The sequence below is a fragment of the Pygoscelis adeliae genome, unplaced genomic scaffold (genome assembly GCF_000699105.1).
Source record: "Pygoscelis adeliae isolate BGI_AS28 unplaced genomic scaffold, ASM69910v1 Scaffold1, whole genome shotgun sequence".
In the NCBI taxonomy this organism is placed as follows: domain Eukaryota; kingdom Metazoa; phylum Chordata; class Aves; order Sphenisciformes; family Spheniscidae; genus Pygoscelis; species Pygoscelis adeliae.
The window spans coordinates 5153293-5167654 of NW_008824051.1; the positions used below are offsets into that span (position 1 = coordinate 5153293).

Here is a 14362-nt window from a genome sequence, read left to right on the forward strand (position 1 = left end):
ACTTCACTTAAATGTTGGGCAGATTGGCCATCTGTCTCTCTTTTGTACTGTATTTATGGTCCTTTTGTCACTGGACATTTGCAGCTTGTTATCTTATGATTGCTTTTTTAAAACATATGTGCAAAAAACATACTGCAAAAGCAAACAGCTCTCTCTTATCAGTTGTTCCGTTTGGCTCCACGTGTTTAGGCACCTGTCTCCATACTTTTTTAATAGTTCTTTAATAAATAACATGCCCAGATTGAGTCCCAGGAATGCAGGTGTGGCAACGATGCCATTTCCCCTCCGGCTAAGCCATTTAGTCATCTTTGCTGACTTCAGCTGCTGTACCGCTGTTTTATGCCTGACCGCTGTTTTCACAGGCATACAGTGCTTATGAGCTTTATAAAAAGGTTGGCTTTGAAGGTAAGGCTGTACAGAGCTCTGCTTGTGACCCTAGGAGTTACAATCTGAATGCTGCTTCTCCACTTAACTGCTGCTTCCTCAAGAATTTCTGTCCCATCTGTGAAAGCTGGCCTCCGTTAAGTTAAAAACTCAGCTGTCATTCTTGAGAGTCCTTTCCCATTATCACTTTGATCTTTTCCAGGTGAAAGTTTTAATCCTGGCTACTTCTAGTTATCCTGCGAGCACAAAAAAGGACATTTTGTCCCTGGACTAAATCCACTTTGTGAAATACGCATTCCAAAATGATAGCAAAGAGGGAAGGGAAATTAACAGGAGGGAAGCGCTACTTCTCTGGAGTGGCTTCTAGTCTAGACCAGGAAGTTATCACAGGACAGTTTTCAAAGAAAAAGAAAGTCAACATGGATTCAGGGTGTGAGGCAAGAATACCTGAGTGGTGACTGTGACTGCCCATGGGTGGTTTGTGCAACTTTGAACAGCATCTCTGCTGGGAAACAACTGTAGCACTGAGTTGGAAAAAAAAAACAACAAACCGGGAATCTTCACTGTTCTCACTGAAGCCTCGAGAAGTTAATTTCCTTAGGACCTGGAAGAGCATAAGAAACCTTGTTGGTCCTCTTCTCAAGCCTAGCTGAGTGTCCCTCTCCCTTCATCATCCCCTGTCAGACGCAGGGGCAGAGGAGCCTGGGCTGCCCGGGGCTGGCAGATGGGCCAGTGCCCAGCGCTGGGGCGCTTCACTGGAACAACCAGCCCAGCTGGCTGCTCAGGCAGGGAAAAGAGCAGGCTGGCTCTGCTCAGGAGGCAGACACTCGAGACAGTGCTAGCGGCTGAAAACAACTGGGCTGGGCCTAGGGGCTGGAGTCTGGGGCTAAAGTACCTTCCCTGTGCCTATCCGGTTTACTCCTGTCCCCCAGAGAAATAGCCCAGGGCATGTTTTAGTCTGTACTTTCAAGCTTATTTTCCCATCCTTCTGGAGACTGCTTTCTTTTAAAGAACTGTTATAATATAATAAGAACAGAGGAATCACAATTTGTGTGTCCGTATCTCATCATATAATCTGAGGGGATATCAAAACAAACAAATAAATACAAACAAATAAATGTAGATGATGAACAGGAACTAGATCATTACATCCCATAGGTAGCTTCCGATTACGCAAACCAGTGGCTGATTTTTATGGTCCTTCTGCTCTGTCAGGTCATTAAATGCCTTACTGTCTTAGGTTTTCCCCATCAATGATAGGAACTGTCACAGTACTCACTTGCCTTATAACATGCTTCCTGATTTTAAGTTGGAAAATGCTGTATTTGAGTTAAGCATCCTAGCAACTTAAGGGAGAGGCTGAGGGGGTGGGAAGGGGCACATTCATTAATCATCTGATGAATGAAATTGTTTCTTTTTTAGATTGTAATTGGCTAGAGGCGCCCCATGAAGAAAAGTGTGTTTACACTGCACAGCTTTTTATGAGCACAAATGCATATGTTATGATGACTTAGAGCCTGGGCAAAAGCTTGGAGCTTTATTTTTGTTTCAGTAAGTAGATTTGATCTAATCGGGTAACAGCAGCAATACAAATTTTGACGATAGCAGTTGGCCTTTATCTGGCCAGTCTAAGAACAAAGGCTTACTGTTTGTGATATATCTTTCAAGATCTTTTCTATGGCCTAGATAAATATTACAAACAAACTCCTTGTCAGTAGGCTCTCTGTTAGATTAAAAGAAAAAGGGTGCTCTTTGAAGGTCTTTGGGGTTTTTTTCTGAGAAATTTTACCAAGCGCCAAGTACAAATAGTCCTTCGCAGTCAGTGTTATCACCAGCCTCTGGGAAATATGCTTATAATTGTTGCCATGAGTGAAGAAAAGACTAATGATATTAGGGTATTAGACGTGGCTGTTTTACTTGTTTGCACTTTCTCCAGGAAGTAGGAGTGACTCTCAATTCCCTACAGAATTGTGACATGTAAATATATAGGGAAAATTGCACAGGGAGACTCTTTCATTTGGATGGCAGAGAGGGACCCAAGAATTGAAAAATGAGATTGAGACACATTTGCCTATTCAGGTGAATTTCAGTGGATTTTAGGCAGCCAACAGCCAAGTCCCCAAAATCTGATCCAAAAGGCCCTTCAGTCATAAACCCACATGGCACCACCATTTCTGCTGCTGCTCCTGCTGCGTGTAAGCCATTGCACAGGAGCACCCCAGGGTGAGGAGCCTTGCACAGCGACTGCAGATGTTGTGGAGATCAGTATGAAGAACACAGCCCCAGGCAGACCTCCTCGGGGGAGCCTGCATGAAGCACTTCTAGCAGAGCTGCAGCTTTGGGTCTAGTGCAGGGTATACTAGCTATGGACATTTTCTTTCAAACTTTAGCCAAGGAAAGGAGAGGTCTCTGATATTATAGGATCATTAAGGTTGGAAAAGACCTCTAGGATCGTTGAGTCCAACCGTCAACCCAACACCACCACGCCCACTAAACCATGTCCCTAAGCACTGCATCTACACGTCTTTTAAATACCTCCAGGGATGGTGACTCAACCACTTCCCTGGGCAGCCTGTTCCAATGTTTAACCACTCTTTCAGTAAAGAAATTTTTCCTCGTGTCCAATCTAAACCTCCCCTGGCGCAACTTGAGGCCATTTCCTCTCGTCCTACCGCTTGTTACTTGGGATGACCCAAGTTATGACCCAGTTAGACCATTAAAGGAAGTGGAAGACCTGAGTACCTAGTCTTCCTCAGTCTGAGAAGCTTCAGTCTTGTTCTTACTCAAGGAAACTGCTTTAACTACAAGGCTATAAGCACCCGAGTATGTTAGGTAACAGTACCTTATCTCTCTCCTGCAGAAGCTTGGCTGTGCAAACAAGAATGCAAGACCTGTGAGGATTTTTTGCTGAGCAGGGGTTGGAAGATAAACTCCTTGAATTCTTTTGGAATAAAACACTGCTTCCTTGATTTTAGTTGTTTAATCCAAAACACCAGTTTAGCTAAAATCCATAATCAGACTTCATCTTTAGAGCCCAGTGTTGAGTACAGAATTAGCAACTGATGTTACTGTCCTCTACTTCCCCTTGTCAGTACATGCCTCTGGCATAATGTTGCATCCAATCAGTATTCCCCTTGTTTTGCAGAATTGGAGAACTATAGTTAACTCCTCAGTTCTTCTTTTAGCATCTTCTTCCACTTTGAGGTACCAGTTTCCAAAGTTACAGCCTCTAAGCCTCAATAGCTTTGACCCATTCTTTGTCAGAAAACTTGAAAGTCATAGGTAACCAGCCCAACTGTTCTAAATACTTTAGAGGAAGACTCAGCCCCATGACATATAAACAGAGACAAGTTTCCACCGTTTGCAGTGGGGTTTGCTTGTTATTCTCTTTTTTTTTTGTTTTATTTCAAGGCTGCTTCATTCTGTTTGGGTGTTTCCACAGAAGGGTCAATGCAGTCCAAATAAGATAGGAGCTGCACTAGCCATGTACCAGGGATAGGGCACATAATTGTGCGTGGGCTGGTGTTGGGTTTGTGCATGCTTTCTAGTCTTCATTCTGAGACTTTGATCGGGGGTTACTTTTCTGACTGGGCAGCTAACATCCAAAATTCCCCAGGCAGATAACTTAAGACTTACCTTTACAACCCGACTAAATAGCAATGTGGAAAGAGGACAGATGCAGTAGCTCATACTAATGTAGGAGTCAAGCCCCCTTTATATGCTGGTGTACTTGGTCCACGCCTAAGCCGGAGTATAGTGAAAAGAGAAAGGGACTGAAGAAAAGAAGATGGAGATGGGAATTGAGATCATTCATTGACATATTGTGCTGGTTTTGGCTGGGATAGAGTTAATTTTCTTCACAGTAGCTAGAATGGGGCTATGTTTTGGATTTGTGCTGGAAACAGCATTGATAACACAGGGATGTTTTTGTTGTTGCTGAGCAGTGCTGACACAGAGTCAAGGCCTTTTCTGCTTCTCACACCACCCCACCAGCGAGCAGGCTGGGGGTGCACAAGAAGTTGGGAGGGGACACAGCTGGGACAGCTGACCCCAACTGACCAAAGGGATATCCCACACCCTATGACGTCATGCTCAGCGTGTAAAGCTGGGGGAAGAAGAAGGAAGGGGGGGACGTTTGGGGTGATGGCATTTGTCTTCCCAAGTAACCGTCAGGTGTGATGGAGCCCTGCTTTCCTGGAGATGGCTGAACACCTGCCTGCCCATGGGAAGTAGGGAATGAATTCTTTGTTTTGCTTCGCTTGCGCACATGGCTTTTGCTTTGCCTATTAAACTGTCTTTATCTCAACCCAAGAGTTCTCTCACTTTTACCCTTCTGATTCTCTCCCCCATCCCACCAGGGGTTGGGAGTGAGCGAGCGGCTGTGTGGGGCTTAGTTGCCAGCTGGGGTTAAACCACGACACATATCAAGTCTCAGGTCAGGAGTAGAGTCTCGCATAGGCTCCTGCAGCGATTCTGGGTTGGCTCAGCCATCCCACACTGTTAAACTGTGAGAGACCATTTCAGCCCTAACTTCCAACAAGCTGTATGTGTGTTTCATTGTATCTTACAGCTCAGCTTTGTCCTGTCAGCATGGCTGAGTGGTAATAGACCGTTGTATCTACCATAACCCCTTTCCTGGAGTTGTTGCAAGCACCTTATATGCAACATGGTCAAAGATCAGTTACAGATGTACAAAGATCAGGTATTTAAACTTTAATACTATCAGGACATGAACATTTTCCTAACATTTGTTCTCAAAAGTAAACTGGATTTGAAAAAAGAAGGAGGAGAGAAGAAAGAAAGGATTTCTTTGACTTTGTTGCGATTCTTGTTCCAGAATTTATGGACTGAATCAAGAGCCCTTTGAAATCTCAGAGTCTTCCTAGCTGAGATTATCTATACTGAGTCAGGCTTAACCTGAAACGAAGCAAAACAGTCCTCTCTTACCCAAACTCCTCCTGTTCATTGCTTCCCTTTCCCAGTGGCTCTTTCATGCCCATGTGCTTTGTACCTGCAGCTGATTTCTTTATTGATACTGTTTGTGAGTGCTTGTCGTGGTTTAACCCCAGTTGGCAACTGATCACCACACAGCCGCTCGCTCACCCCCCGCCAGTGGGATGGGGGAGAGAATCGGAAGGGTAAAAGTGAGAAAACTCGTGGGTTGAGATAAAAACAGTTTAATAGGTAGAGCAACAGTCACGCACGCAAGCAAAGCAAAACAAAGGAATTAATTCACTACTTCCCATCGGCAGGCAGATGTTCAGCCGTCTCCAGGAAAGCAGGGCTCCATCACGCGTAACGGTGACTTGGGAAGACAAACACCACCACTCCAAACATTCCCCCCTTCCTTCTTCTTCCCCCAGCTTTTATACTGAGCATGATGTCACATGGTATGGAATATCCCTCTGGCCAGTTTGGGTCAGCTGTCCTGGCTGTGCCCCCTCCCAGCTTCTTGTGTTCCTCCAGCCTTCTCAGTTGGTAGAGCATGGGAAGTTGGAAAGTCCTTGACTAGTATAAACACTACCTAGCAACAACTGAAAACATCAATGTGTTATCAACATTGTTCTCACCCTAAATCCAAAGCACAGCACTGTACCAGCTACTAGGAAGGAAATTAACTCTATCCCTGCTGAAACCAGGACAGTGCTGCACTTTGCCAGCTTCTGGCAGAAAGGTCTGTGGTTAACTAACTCTTCTAGGAATTGGTTAATCCCTTGTCCCAAAAGGATTTAACAACTGACTGTTGTTTCTGGTCTGGGAATGACATCCTGCAACCTTTGTCAGTAATGTTGGATGCCGTGTAGAGGCACAGTACGCCAGAACAATTTCATACTAAGAGCATAACTACTTCAAGCAGAATTCAGAACCTGTATATGGGCAGGACCCCCAATTCATTATATCACAACTGTAAAGGTGTCCATCCCTATCAGGCAGGACAGCTACTCTGGTGAACGTAAGAGAGGGACAGAAGTTGGCAAGAATGTATTTATATTAGTATCTAACAATCAGAAGCAAAACATTTGAAATTATATGATTTTCTACACAGAAACATCTATTGCTGATTAGATTTGAAACCAGAGAATTTGCCAGAAAGCAGAAGTGTGGCACCAGTCTGTCTAGAAACTTATTCATAAACACTGCTGCAAACTCAGTGTAGTTTAGGTTAGATGCCTATAAAGCAGTCTCTGTTCAGTTAGCTGGACTCTGGACGTATACATATAGAAGCTGGCTTAAATATATGTTCAAAACATTCACAAGAAAAGTTGTGCACTGATGATGAAAGCAGTATGGATATCAAATTCTAAGTTAAATCAGTGTAATTTTATACACAAACCCATCTCACTATAGAAAAAAAAAAGGGACAATTAAGATGGTCTTTGTCTCTTCAGTGCCTTATGTTTTTGGGTATAGAGGGAAGAAAAGAGGACTATCTTCTGAGACCAGAATTTTCCTTTCAGATCACTCTTTTAAAAAGCAAGCAAATGCTCTCATCCATCAGCAACGACAAAAGTAGGGTATGTCACCCGTTCTTTATTTATGTGGACTCCAGTGCATTTTTGTTGGGGGTGCGGAAAGGGGAATGGCAAGTGCTTTCTAACTCTCTATGGGAGAGTTGTTACTCTAACTTCTTTCCTGGCTTGTGTACATCGAAAAGGACACTGTCTTAGTCCTCCTCTTCAGCTGTACTTCAGGCCCTGCTTACTGGCAGCCTCTGTGGATGTCCTAAGGTGTACGTGGCTGTGCTGAGATGGACAGGCACTACTAAAACATCCACTTGCAGGTACTGTCAGTTCCCTTCCTTTTTTGTTGTGCTAGTGAAGTTTTCTAGGTGATTTAAAACCTAGTTAACAAAGCTGAGCTTCAAAAAAAGATACTACCATAGCGTAGGTCAGTTCCAGATGACTCAAAGCATCTGCATCGGCCTTCCCTGATCCAGACGCACACATCCTGAGGAGGCTGAGACCAGAGCTAGAGTATTTGCATTCTGTATGCACTCGCTTGCTGCCTTTAGATCTAGGTAGAATATCCACCCTGCATTGTAAAAGTTCTTTCCATTGCTCAGAAACATACCCTGCTTAGGACTTTCCATCCCAAAAGCATTTGCTGCATTTTTCCTCCCCCACTTATTTTTCCCCTTCTCTTTACCACTTACCCCTTCTGACATCAACGCAGTAGAAGGAAACAAAATCTCACATGCTGGTCTCTGGTTCTCTAAATTTCATCGCTCCAGTTTTCAATAACGAATGAAGCATTTGCACATCCCTTCATCTCCATGTCCATGCACAGGCACGTAACTGGATGGGATGATCGTCATTTTGTGGGAAGAATATTCTTCCCAAAAGGTTTTAGGTGCTAATGTACAATGATGAAGGGTTGTATAAAATGCTACATGGAGAGATTCTGTTTAATTAAAAATCTTTTCTGTCCTCGTGAGAGCAGTGAGAGGCATTACTTACTGCCAGCGTCCTCCTCCTGCTCATGGAGGGCCAAGATTCGGGGGGAAAGGTAGTAACTTATGCAGAGAAAACTGAGGGAGCAAAGAGTTTACAAATGAAATCTCCCTTGTCACCAACCCAGAGTGGAGGTGGAGTGTAACAACCGTTAGATTGTTAGAGACTTCTTTAACTTACAAGAACGTGGAAAAGCAGATAAGTGTAAAAGCAAAGGTGGCTAGAAATATTTCACCGTTTTCTTATTTTCTAATAATAAAAATAAAACTACATTTTAAAATTTAAAAACAACAACGTTTTCTAATTCTTCCACTCTAAACATTTTGAGCTTTTTCTTGTGGTAAGTTGATACACATGTCTATTAAATTTTGACTTCCAAAGTACTTTCTAATTGTAACTGCTTTTGGTGATGCTGTGATTTTGCCCAAGCTTTAAAAATCAGCCATAGCTTTTGGGCAAATACAAGGAATGGAAATGTAAACATCTGAAAGATAAATGTAATGTAAAACTATTTGTGCTAAACATCTGATATTATGGCGTCAAGAAGAACCATTGTAATAGTTAACAAATAATAAAAGGGAAACTTGGTGTTTTGTTTTCATGGTTCAAGCAAAGAGAAAAGTAAAAAGTAAACAAGATCTTGAATGACCTGCTGTATGTTTAGTTATGTCTTTTTTAATAACCTACAACATTTTGTAGTCACAAAGACAAACATCATATAGTTTACTGTTTATAATGTCCCCTTTTAGTAGTGCTTGCTAGGTCAAAAAAAGAGGGTAGAAAACACAATTATTTTCTAGTACTAGGAATTATTCCCCATAGATGCAGTTAAAATCTCATAACAGAATTTTGATACCCACTGCCTGCAATTTGCTTTTCTTTGCAGCACATCCTAAATTCCTTAGTGAGACAAAATGTGAATGAAATTTGAATGCCAGGACTTCAAAATTCAGCACTCTCCTATATTGGTAATCTCTTTTACTTTCAAGAATCAGATCTTGTCCCAAAACCATGAAATTGTCTTAAAAAATGACAAGATTGGTATTTCAAGTTGCAAGGTATGTGTGTCTCCCACTTGGTGTTTGAGCCTCTAGGGTGGAAATTTGCAGACTCACCCTAGTAGTCACAGTTAAGGTTTTAGTATAATCAGATGACCTTGAGAACATCACCAAAAATGTTAGGTACAGTGAGATTGTGTCAGTTATGAGATTCGATGGTACTATAAAATCCTTGTACTTCCTATTTAGCAGATAGTCGGTAAAAAATGGCTAGCTCTTTCACTTGGTATTTGCAATGGGAATATCATAGTGGTTTCTACTGACACACTTTTTCATTTCCGAGAAATCACTTTGTATGATGGCAACAGCATAGGATGATTTTAGTTCAAGTGCAATATTCTGCATAGAATTTTGTACCTGTGCTTTAAAGAAGCAGTGTGCTCAAATCATCATAATAATTAGCAGGGTTTACCTCTTTTTAATTACTGGCTCAAAGCCCAACTTTTTTCCTCTCTGAAGTAGATTTACTTTGCAGCCATTAGATGGCCATTGGGGGTTTGGTTCCACAAGGATTTACACTTACCAATTTTTAAGCAGATTGTGCTGGAGGTCACAAAAATTCTTCCATTGGGTTATCATTTCATTTCAATAAATGCTTTTTTAAAACCAGAGGCAGATGGTTGCAATCTTAGTTAGAAGGGTTTTTTTTAAACTACAGTACACAAACAACCACTTTAAGGCTAATGATTTGCTCTGTTCTTTGCCATGCTCAATAAAAAAAGACCTTCCTTGCTTTGAAGAGGTTTTTGTCTCAGATAAAGAGAGAGACAGGCAGACAGATGGCATAATGCAAGGAAAATCCAGAGTGGGAATAAATTAATAAATGGACTCATCAGTGAGCTGCATAAATTATGTTATGCACCTTTTTGTATAACTTAGGAATTTACAGTTCAGGAAATGCAGTTTTTCATAAAACATCAAATCTTGCAGCACAGTTTCAGGCTACTGCGTTTTTTTCTTTTCCTTCACTGTTAGCCTTCTTCCTGCCTATACTTTCAAAACTATTTTACAACCCTTTCAAGAACAATTTCACATTGCAGGGTTAATCTGAGGCTCGATGAGCCCCAAAAGAGGTTCCCCTTTTAAAAATTCATGGCTGTTAGGCACTTCTGTGTGACAGCAATCTGAATTCCAAATAGCGTGATTGCCCTCATAAGGAGAGCGCTCAGGGAAGGAGCAGCGTTGGCCTGCTCTGTTTAGATGACTGGATGCCTGCACTTTACTTTGGTAATCCAAACTGTTTAAACCTGTTTGGATAACTGATTAAGGAATTAAGCTAATACACCAGCATTATCAGTTCCATGACGCAAATTGAATAGCTAGGCCAAGATTTTCACACTTACCTAGCGGGGTTTTGGTGCTGCCCTTAAGTTACATAAAGGAGGATTACTTTCCAGGCCGTGGGAGGTGCTCGCATCTCTTTGGGACCCATCTTCTGACCAGCTAGCCTATCAGAGGACACCTGTTAGGCTTCAGAGAAAGGATAAATCCCAAATCACTAGTAATTTTTAGTGTGACATTAGTCTTTTGTTCTACAACTGTTAAAAACGTGCTCTACAACTTACTGCATAGATAGCCAACTACAGAATTAATGCTTGCTATTTTCACTTTTTTTCACATAGATTCATGATGTTACATCAACAGCTAGTACTTGTCTTTGGAATATCACTAGCTAGTGATACATGTGCATTTCGAAGCTGTTATTCAGAAGCCCAAGTCTCCCTATATTATTCCTGCAACCTCACAGATATTCCACTTGTGCCAAATGATACAGTGAAGCTTTTGCTAACTTTCAACTATATCAGACAAGTGACTGCAACTTCGTTTCCACTGCTGGAGCACTTGTTGATGTTGGAAATCGGAACACAATATGTCTATCCTGTTACCATAGGAAAAGGAGCTTTCAGGAACCTGCCAAACCTTCGTGTCTTAGACTTAGGATTCAATAAGATTCTTCAACTGGATCTTGATGCTTTTGTGGGCTTGCAGAGTCTGACCGTACTCCGTCTGTTTCAGAACTACCTTGGAGATTCCATCCTGGAGGAACGTTACTTTCAAGATTTGAGCTCGTTAGAAGAATTGGATCTTTCAGGGAACCAAATCACAAAACTTCAGCCTCATCCCTTATTTTATAATCTAACAGTCTTGAAAACTGTGAACCTGAAATTCAACAAGATAACCAACCTGTGTGAAAGCAATCTTACCAGCTTCCGAGGAAAACACTTTTTATTTTTTAGCCTCAGTTCTAATAATTTGTACAAGACAGATGAAATGGCTTGGGCCAAATGCCCAAATCCTTTCAGAAATATTACGTTTAACTCACTAGACCTTAGTGACAACGGCTGGAGCACAGAGAAAGTCCAATATTTCTGTACAGCCATTAAAGGGACTCAAATCGGTTCTTTAATACTTAGCTCTCATACAATGGGTTCGGGATTTGGCTTTAATAACTTGAAAAATCCAGATGATGATACATTTGCAGGACTAGCAAGCAGTGATCTTCATTTGCTTGACATTTCAAATGGTTACATTTTCTCTCTCAATTCTTTAATCTTTCAAAGCCTTGGTAATCTGGAATTGCTGAACCTTTTCAAAAACAAGATAAATCAAATCCAAAGGCAAGCATTTTTTGGCTTGGGAAACCTAAAAATTCTCAATCTCTCAAGTAATCTTTTAGGTGAGTTGTACGATTATACTTTTGAAGGTCTACATAGTGTAATGTATATTGATTTACAGCAAAATCATATCGGGATGATTGGTCAAAAATCATTCAGTAACTTAGTAAGCCTGAAAATAATTGACCTCCGAGACAACGCCATTAAAAAACTCCCTTCCTTTCCACATCTGACCTCTGCCTTTTTAGGTGACAATAAGCTAATGTCTGTAGTTGGTACAGCAATAGCAGCAACACACCTTGAATTAGAAAGAAATTGGTTGGCAAACCTGGGTGACCTGTATATTCTCTTCCAAGTTCCAGATGTGCAGTATATCTTCTTAAAACAGAATCGCTTCTCTTACTGTGTGAAAAGTCATAGTGTTACAGAAAACAATCAGTTAATCTATATGGATCTAGGTGAAAATATGTTACAGCTTGTGTGGGAGAGAGATTTATGTTTGGATGTGTTCAGGGCACTATCCAAACTTCAGGTTCTACATCTGAATAACAACTACCTTAGTGCTCTTCCACGGGAGATTTTTAGAGGTCTAACATCTCTGAAAAGACTTAATCTAGCTTCCAACCTGTTGTCTCATCTTTCTCCTGGGCTTTTTCCACAGAGCCTAACAAACCTAAACTTAGCTGGAAACCAGCTTTTTTCCCCTGAGCCTGAAGTCTTTATGACTTTGAGTATTCTGGATATAACACATAATAAGTATGTCTGTGATTGTGCTTTAAAGAGCCTACTAGTGTGGCTAAATGAAACCAATGTAACCCTAGCTGGCTCACAATCTGACCGGTACTGTGTATACCCACCTGCATTTGCAGGGGTACCACTGTCGTCTCTGACATTTGATGGTTGCAATGAAGATGAACTCCAGCAGACACTCAGGTTCTCAGTATTCCTCTTCACCTCCATCACTCTTCTAACGTTTCTGATGGCAGTCGTCATTTTTACTCGCTGTCGGGGGATTTGTTTTGTCTGGTATAAAACTATCACAAAAAAAATGATAGACAGCCATCCACAAGTAGCAGATAAAAGTGAATACAGATATGATGCGTATTTGTGCTACAGCAAAAATGACTTTGAATGGGTCCAGAATTCTTTGCTAAAGCACCTGGATTCACAGTATTTTGACAAAAACAGATTTACCTTGTGCTTTGAGGAAAGAGATTTCTTGCCTGGTGAAGAACATATCAACAATATTCGTGATGCCATCTGGAACAGCAGGAAAACAATTTGCATTGTGACCAGGCAGTTTCTCAAAGATGGGTGGTGTGTGGAAGCCTTTAATTTTGCCCAGAGCAGGTACTTTTCTGATCTGAAAGATGTCCTCATTATGGTAGTGGTTGGGTCACTTTCTCAGTATCAACTGATGAAACACAAACCGATTCGAAACTTTTTACAAAGGAGTCAATATTTGCTGTGGCCTGAAGATTATCAAGACGTAGACTGGTTTTTACATAAGCTTTCTTGCCAAATGCTGAAGGAAAAAAAAGTGCAAAGGAAAGCCAGTGGTATAGAGCTGCAGACTGTAGCAACACTCTCGCATTGATAGTGTATGGGTTGCTGGCTTTCTAAATATCCCATTTCCAGCTGTGCCATGGCAGGAATGAACACAGGTTTGCTTCATCTTTCCTTGAAAAAGCAGGTAAAAAGATAACTATTTCAGTATAAATCCCACTAAACATGGAGACAGCTTGAAAGCAACCAAGCAAATATATGAAAGTACAATTATTTTATGGACTATGCCACATTTTCAGAAGAATTAAACGAATCACAGATGCTTCACATTTTGGATGCTCAGCTTCAGACACTTTAGTCCTGATTTTCGGAGTACTACTTACTTACAGGTCTGTTTCAGTTAGAGAAGGATGCCCATGGCTGTTTTTTTAAAAAGGGCCCATGGTACTGTACAGGAGAGACCAAGTATGCTTTCATGTATGGCCTAGCCTGACCATCGGTTCATGGATTACTTACTCCTGTCCTTTCTGAACTCTCCATAATTTTTCATGCTCTGTTTCAAAGTAGAATCAGTGCTTTGCACCTTTATGCTTTAAATTGGTGTAACACACATTTCATTTAATTGTTTTCTACTCAATTAGCCTCAGCTTTTCAACTGGAATGTACAAACTTTGAACTTCATTCATCCCCTTCCCCTCCACAACTTCTCTGCTTAGTGGTAAAACTATGGTCATTGGTCTACTCCATTTGCTGCTGTTTCAGCCTGGTCCTTTTTCAGCTGAGCTGCCTCCTGCCCTGCAGAGAGGAACAGATATCCTCTTCAGATCTGAAGCAAGCCTGGGCTTGGAAAGCAAACAAGAAACTTACCCCAGCACCCATGCGGGCTGTACATGGCCAATGGCCCAGTGACTGCCAGACAGCTTTCACATTCTGGGAGTGGAAAGTACAGACAACTGGTGTGTAATTTGGGTTGTTCTCTGTACATCCTGTGTCCTGATCAATGCCAAGGTGTTTTTCTGCTTCTATTGAAATATTTTTCTAGAGGCAATGCCTGGTACTCTCTTACCTCTCTAATCATTTTACCACTGTTTGTTCAGGTATGTGTCTTCAGGGGGCTGTTCAGTGTGATTTTTATAAAAGTCTGACTCTGTTCACTGTACAGAACCTGCACCTATTATTTCCATGGCAACATACTCCTTGAGTGTACTGTTCATCTCGGTTTATACACTAACATGTATATGTTCCTTGGACATGAAGAAAAATGTCTTTACTGAAAGAGTGGTTAAACATTGGAACAGGCTGCCCAGGGAGGTGGTTGAGTCACCATCCCTGGAGGTATTTAAAGGAC

At 41.5% G+C, this 14362-nt stretch overlaps 1 protein-coding gene across 1 annotated transcript; it reads left to right on the plus strand.

Moving 5' to 3' along the window:
- The first annotated feature begins 7118 nt into the window (after positions 1-7118).
- Positions 7119-13438, plus strand: TLR5 (toll-like receptor 5). The gene is made up of 2 exons (XM_009333665.1): positions 7119-7165; positions 10516-13438. Exon 2 carries the CDS (start codon positions 10520-10522, stop codon positions 13103-13105), a length of 2586 nt encoding a protein of 861 aa, XP_009331940.1. The 5' UTR covers positions 7119-7165; positions 10516-10519; the 3' UTR covers positions 13106-13438.
- The last annotated feature ends 924 nt before the right edge of the window (positions 13439-14362 follow it).